The sequence below is a fragment of the Sinocyclocheilus rhinocerous genome, unplaced genomic scaffold (assembly GCF_001515625.1).
Source record: "Sinocyclocheilus rhinocerous isolate Xijiao unplaced genomic scaffold, SAMN03320098_v1.1 scaffold480, whole genome shotgun sequence".
NCBI classification, from domain to species: Eukaryota; Metazoa; Chordata; class Actinopteri; order Cypriniformes; family Cyprinidae; genus Sinocyclocheilus; species Sinocyclocheilus rhinocerous.
The window spans coordinates 307400-314810 of NW_015655401.1; the positions used below are offsets into that span (position 1 = coordinate 307400).

Sequence of the window (7411 nt, forward strand, 5' to 3'; positions counted from 1 at the left end):
TTTGTATGCCATCATATCATTGCTTGTGTTTTCTATGTCTGCAGCACAAACTAGTTGTATTCTGAGCTGTCAGTATTACTCGGACCAGCAGGAAAGAGAAGTTTGCTGCAGTGTACTAACTGCAGATATAGCTACTAATAATCAATATCTGCCTTCAGGCTGAGACAGGGTAACGCGTGAACAATGTAGGCGGAGCATAATTCTCCGTGGTGACCAATCAGAACGCTCCCTTTCTCAAAGCAAAGACCCGACTAGTTGAATGTGTGAGAAAAAAAACTGACCAGTCCTAAAGAATGCTCTCTACTACGATGGACGTGGGAACATTGCTTAGCCGCTCGTTACTGCTGACTTTACTCGTATTCACGGTGACCCAGGAGGCACGAGGTAAGTGGGGACGAGGGCTGTAACACTTCGTAGTTTCTCAAGTTTTATCCGCGCGTGTTTCATTTTTTTTCTTCAGAATGCTAACGTACCTAGGGGTGTTCAAATATGGCGCAGGTCATAGGAAGCCGCTCTGGCATGAGTGTTTAGTGATTTTCGTGCCGTCACATCGGTCACATCCACAGCAGTTAGCGAGAGAGTGTGCGTTTTCGGACGGGGGAGACGAGATGGAGCGGCTCGCGCATGCAATCGGAGCACCGCGCGAGTTTTGGATTTCGCGACCCAGTATTTATTTACCATACTTCAAAGCTCCTGTTCATTTATAACAGCCTCTAGATCAAATGTTCAGTCATCTGAAACTGTTGACCATATTTGCTTTCATGAGCGAGTTCGAGCAGCAGTTTACCATCAATCAGTTCCTATTTCACGTCTGTTCCGCATGTGTTTTGACAGTTTTGCTTTCATAATATGACATTTAAAAACTCCCTATCGACTAATTTATTAATTCCAATGGTTTTAGGGCACAGCCCAGACAGATTCTTATTAATTTCCGATCCGCACGAGTGACATCAATCTCTGCATTTCGATGCATTTTTTGTTGACGAGTTATAGACTAACAGGAAACCTGTTTTACATGTTTACTTGAGTTGTAATAACAGATCGGACTATTTCTGTACGTTACAAATATCACAGGCTATTCTTAACAGAGGGTACAAAACACCAGCTCTGGGATAACTGATATCTTCCATCCATTATTATTAGTTTAGTAAATTTAATGTGATCGAACGTCAATGGATGCAACAGTTTGTTTGATCAGAGGCGTTTTCTCTTGTTTCACAACAGTACACGCCTACTAAATTGTTACAGCTGTCATAGGATACTAATGACACTTAAATCATTACGTTTAAAACCTTACAGCAATGATTTTGTGTATAACAACACATCCCATTCAAATGGGTTTGTGATATATCACGAGATAACATGACGAGGCTTGTAGTTTGTATTTTGACTGGGCGCTATAATGCAGCGACATTCCTTTACGCAATCAAATGCCTTTTACATCATGCTGTTATGTTTTTCACTCAAATCATCCCCTTTTAACGTTGTTTAATGCAAATTCAACACAAGAAGAAATAACAATTATTCCTACATTCAAAGGGGTCATATGATGTTGCTAAAAAGAACATTATTTTGTGTATTTGGTGTAATGAAATGTGTTTATGCGGTTTAAGGTTAAAAACACATTATTTTCCACATACTGTACATTATCGTTTCTCCTCTATGCCCCGCCTTTCTGATACGCGTCGATTTTTACAAAGCTCATCGTTCTGAAAAGCGAGGTGTGCTGTGATTGGCCAGCTATCCAGTGCGTTGTGATTGGCCGAATACCTCAAGCATGTGACGGAAATGTTACGCCCCTTACCATACTGTGATGCCCTGTCCCGCAGGAGCAATGAGACAAAAACAATAAAACCCATTATAAAGGAGGCATTTGTTGCGTCCAGTGGGGACATAATTACGTATTATAATGACTTATACTGTCTTTTTACGCATTGCGTTGCATCGCACCGCGTAAACATAAAACCATGTCTGCATTTGTGATCGGAGAAAGTGACGTAGACATGTGGGGGCGTGTTAGAACGAGCCGTTTTAGGTAGGCGTGGTTGACTCTTAACTTTTATAAAGAATATCTCTTTGGATTGAGGCTTTAGTCTTTGCAACTTTACAGATCTTCTTTATCCACCAAGAGCTTGTAACACTCCAAAGAGAAAGGAAAAATTTAAATTGCGTCATATGACCCCTTTCAATTATCAAGTCAAAGAACAATGGGAAACATTACATTAGAATTAAAAAAAAGGGAAAAGTAACCATTAGATAGGAATTAATCTAATAGATGAAGGGAGGAAAAAAGAAAGGGTACACAAATGATGATGAATACATTAAGAAAGAATGTCAAACATGTTACATATTCTAGATGCTTTGATCTCTTTACATTATGATATAGGCTATTTATATTTATGAATGTAAACATCCCAAAAAGCTTAAAGTTTCATATATTCTTGCGTTACCTGTGTGATGTACAGTACGTGTAACTGCGATGTCCTTGATTCATATACATACTGTAATAGGCAGAGAAGAAACATTCTATATTTACTCCAGCGCTTACTTCCTTTCCCAATCACTGAGCTATTTCTGATACAAAGATTTATTGTAGATTATACAGTCTGACCCTAATAGATCAGAAAGAAACTAGTTTTATTTTGTGTTCGCTGAGTTGTGTGAACTGTGGTTTTGATTTGCAGGAAGTGTTTGTCCTTCGTCTGAATGTTTTACCTGCTTTCTTTCATTATTTCATTGATTTTTTTTTCTTGTGCAGATTTGCACAGATTGAAAGTCAAAACAGAAGAAATTGATCTTTTTATGTGGTAGTATCATCTGGCCGTATAAACAGCAAAATTTGAACTTGATCTATAGAAACTGGTAAATTCTTACCAAACATATTATTATATTAATAACATTTATAATAGGGATGTACAATATGTCAGTATATAGTGTTTACTGCTGATATTAGAGGCCGATATTGAATATTTAATTGTCATGCTAATTTCCTCTTTTTATGTTTAGATTACCTATCCCATCATCTAACTTTTAATTAATCTTTAAAAACATTCATAATTTAATAACAGTGTTCAATGCAATCTTTAGCAAATATTAAAATGAAAATCTGTTTATCATACTGTACATTATATAGTGTTGCCTAAATTCAAGTAGCATTTAAAATGGTTGATTTTAGTACTTAGAGTTTTCTTTAAAATTTATTTAGACAAAATAGTATAGAATTTGGAAACACTTTAGTTTAGGGACCAATTGTCAACACTATTAACTAGTCACTTATTAGCATGCATATTACTAGCATATTGGTTGTTTATTAGTACTTATAAAGCAGGTATAAATGCCTTATTCTGCATGAGCAATGTACTAAAGTTTTTGTCTAGTAGCCTAATTTATGTGTCTTGTGTAATCATCAGAAAGTATATTTTGAACCACATTATATCACGCACATCTAAAGATTTGTCTTTGTGAGAGTTTTGAAAGCTGCATTCATATCTGCTCTGGAAGATTATGCTCTAACAGCACTACATGAATTGGTTTTGATTATTCAAAACCCATAGGCAGTCTGAAGCACATGGGGCCACATCGCTGTTCTACTGCTGTTCTGTTGAATCTCAATTATATTAGAGAGCAAGTGAGGTTTTTTTCCTGTTTAAACATTAAAAGATACATTGATGTAACAAGTAATGAATTCAAAAAGACTCCCCTTTAGGGTTGTGACGGTGAGGAAATTTTCCCACCGGTTAATCGACGTGTGACAACACCGGTAATACCGGTATCACCACAGGGGCGGGGGCGGGGGCGTTCCCTCTTTTCCTGGCTTTCCTTCGCTTTTAAATAGCTTGTAAAAGCGGCGTGTGCATTTTACTTTCACTTTCAAATAGCGGTAATTCGGAGTAAAGCAATTGTTCGTTTGAATTTTCCCTCTTTTCCTCGCTTTCCTTCGCTTTTAAATAGCTTAAAAGCGCAGTGCGCATTGTACGTTCACTTTAGAATTAGCAGCAGTTAGGCGTCGATTGCTTGAATGCAACAACAAAATACAACGTCAAACTCACTTTAGCGTATATATAAAACATAGAACTTTTATTAACAAAACAAATAAAAATACACCATGCTATAGGGCACACTCTTCTTGTCAGTCAGCTGGACTCACTCTCCTCACTGGATAAATAAAATCTGATCTGTGATGCAACTGTCGTTCTACTGCATTGAGCAGCCGCGTTCAGTTTTTAATTGTAGTGTCTGTTCTTTTACTGAACTAAATGATTTTTATTACTATAAAAAATCAAAACGACGGTGGGGGTCGGTGACGCGGTGGGCATGTGACATAACCGGTGTCACCGTCAGCACCGTCTATCGCGGCAAACCTACTCCCCTTAACAAAGTCCGATCACAAGTGGTCACTTCTGAGACAACATGTATGTAAAATACTAGGCCTGGGCGATAAAACGGTATTGATATTTATCGACGATACACCTTCTTCAATATCGATAGAAAAAATGTTCGATATAGCACACGATATAGGCACGTGCTATGAGTGACGCAGACAGCACACACAAACACGAACACATGCTGAAATGAGTGCTGTGCCTGCCTGTGATGAGGAGATTGTGAATAAAGAATGAATATTAGTCGAATTTAAAATAAAAAATAAAAGTCCTGCCACGAACGCATCGGCCAAACAGAAAAACTTATCGGCCGATGCCGGTATTGGAAAAATGCCAAATATCGGCCGATATATCGGCCTTGGCGATATATCAGTCAACCACTAATCCAGACACATGATACTGTGTATTGATACAGTTGAATGTTGCGTGTGCCAAAAAGATTTCTCTGCTAAAAATCCTTTTCTTAATTATTTTTCTTTTTTTCCGGTAAAGTATCTAAATATCCTTAATACAATAGGCAAAATTAGATAGTACGTTAAGACTTGTTTTCAGAGAATATATCTTGATTAGACCTCTAAGTGTATTGTTCTCACACTACAAGCAGATTGTTTTGTTTTTACTTGTTTTAAGCTTAAACCCTATGTAACTAATGGAGTTTTGCTCATTTTATTGTTTAGATAAACACTGATGATTACTTGCAGTATTAAAAAAAGACTTAGACTTTTTTAGATATAGACTTCTGAACTTTTAAAAATAAAATGTACACAACATTATTTTTCCTCTATATTTGACTTATCTAAATGCGGCTGTGCTGGAGTGGTATTTTTCATAATATTTGGAAGGTCACAAGGGTTATCATTGCGGTCAGTGGGAGAGTCCTCTTTTTTTCTGGGCATTGTGGCGTGGTTTTGTCCTTGACACCAACAGCACACCTGCATGAGACAGAACAGTACTTGGGCATCAGAGCCAATCACAGACTAATGGTTCGTTTGACTACCAAATGTGTCTGGCAGTGTCTGTCATTATACAGTCTGTCTTACCAAGCCAACTCTCACAAGTCGAGTGCACATCATCAGAGACTAGTCTTTATTTGAGTGAAAATGTTTACTTTTGACTCCGTTAAATCTGTAAAAAGATTTCTTCAATTTAGAACCCACAGGAATTGAAAATAGTATGATCTGAGAAATCCATTAAATGCACGCATCCAGCTTAAAATGCCATGGGAAACATCTTGCAAAACAGCACATCCATCACCAGTCTTTACTTTTTCAAACATAACATTTTTAATGCCTTTTCAATTAGTTATGTAAATTGCATGTAAAGCTATTTAGCCTGATTTGAGGGCCAAACTGCATAAATGTTTATTATAAATGTGTTGTGTAACTGTAAAGCATGTTATTAATTTTCGTCAGATTGTTACTAGACCCCCAGAGTTGCCAAATCGCTTCCACCATTAAATAAACAAGGTCCAGAGGGTGCAGACAGCACATGTATTTTTTACTCCAAGTGTATTTTTAAAAAAAAAATTTTTTTATAAATCCTTAGTGGGGGAAATAGTGTATGCAGTTTTTGGTTCCCAGTTTGTGCATACAAATTATTTTGGGATAAGGTCCCAGGTGCAAACAGGGCCTTTGAGGCAAATGTGTCTGCCAGTTCTAAGACAGAATAACTTGTAGGTGATAGAATTGGTTGCCTACAAATCAAAATCAGCTGGTTTCCATTAGTTTGACACGAGGTAGTGACCAAATCTCTGTGCTTTTGAAATAAAAAAGGTCTAAAAAATTGTGTAAACCTCGACTGATCATAGCATTGCATGGTTTGTGATGTTACTAGCAGAGTGAACACATTTTAGGACAATTGTAATGAACAGTTTCTATATTTGGCTGAAGATGTGTTTGTTCTCACAGAAAACCTAACCAAAATATGGGTCAGCACATATCTACTTATATTGTCTGAGATTCTTTTCTTAGACTGAAGATTTCTGAGTCAGTCCAAGGAACTCATGTCATGTCCTGCTCATTCAGTAAGACTAGACCATTTTTTCTTCTGTTTTTTCCAAGCCCCTCCCACTGGGTTAGGAATTCTTTCTTAAGCCAAAGACACACCACAGTTAATCACAACCAGAGATTAATGAGTAACCTCTATGGACACTGCCACTGATGGCCAGATATGAACCTTTGCTAAGAGAAAGCCATAGAGAGCCGAGGTGGTTTGTGGTTTACAGAGAGATTTGTGCATGCCTGAGCATATTATCTTATGTGGAAATAGCAGAGGGTCAACGTGAATGTTTACAGAGCAGGTTATTGACTCGTGCCATGCTTCAGAAAATAAACTGAAATTGAATTCCCAGAAAACTTTTCTGTCAACAAATTAACAGCCAATGATTGTTCTTCCATTCAGACAGTAAACATGCCTACAGACTGGGGTTGCACTGATTGATTGGTGGTCTCAAAGGCCACTTGACAAGACAAGCAAGAATTGGGTTAGGATGTATTCCAGACTTCTAAGTAGGGATGCACCGATACCACTTTTTTCAGTACTCGCCCGATACCGATACTTTTATTTTTGGTACTTGCCGATACCGAGTACCGATACCAATATTTGTATTGCGTTTGTAAATTTTTAAAATATTAGGTACAGAAACCAAAAGAGTATGTATAATGTTAGTTGGTTAACTTCATTTATCAAATAGATACAGTCAAACCAAAATTTATTCAGACACCTTCAACATTTCTCACATTATCACAGTTTATTCGCTATAGTTTAGAAAATGGTAATAAAATATGACAAGAACTCAGAGTTAAACGGAGTCAGAACAAATTCAGCTTGATAATGTCAGATAACTTTGATAGAAAGGTATGTAATAGATTACAATCAACCAAAAAATATTCAGACAGCTGTTAGTATGACAGTATTTACACAACTATCAATACTTAGTCAGGCAACCCTTAGCCTTAATGACAGCATATAGTCTCCTGGGCATGCTGTCACCCAGCTTCATGCAAACCTCAACTTCAGTTTTTTTTCCC

At 37.3% G+C, this 7411-nt stretch overlaps 1 protein-coding gene across 1 annotated transcript in view; it reads left to right on the forward strand.

The window, feature by feature from the left end:
• The first annotated feature begins 267 nt into the window (after positions 1 to 267).
• LOC107718081 (TGF-beta receptor type-1-like) overlaps positions 268 to 7411 on the forward strand; it is a 56874-nt gene continuing 49730 nt past the window's right edge. The window contains exon 1 of the mRNA XM_016525028.1: positions 268 to 384. Coding sequence (XP_016380514.1) covers positions 294 to 384 — 91 coding nt within the window. The 5' untranslated portion in view covers positions 268 to 293. The remainder of the gene's footprint in view (positions 385 to 7411) is intronic.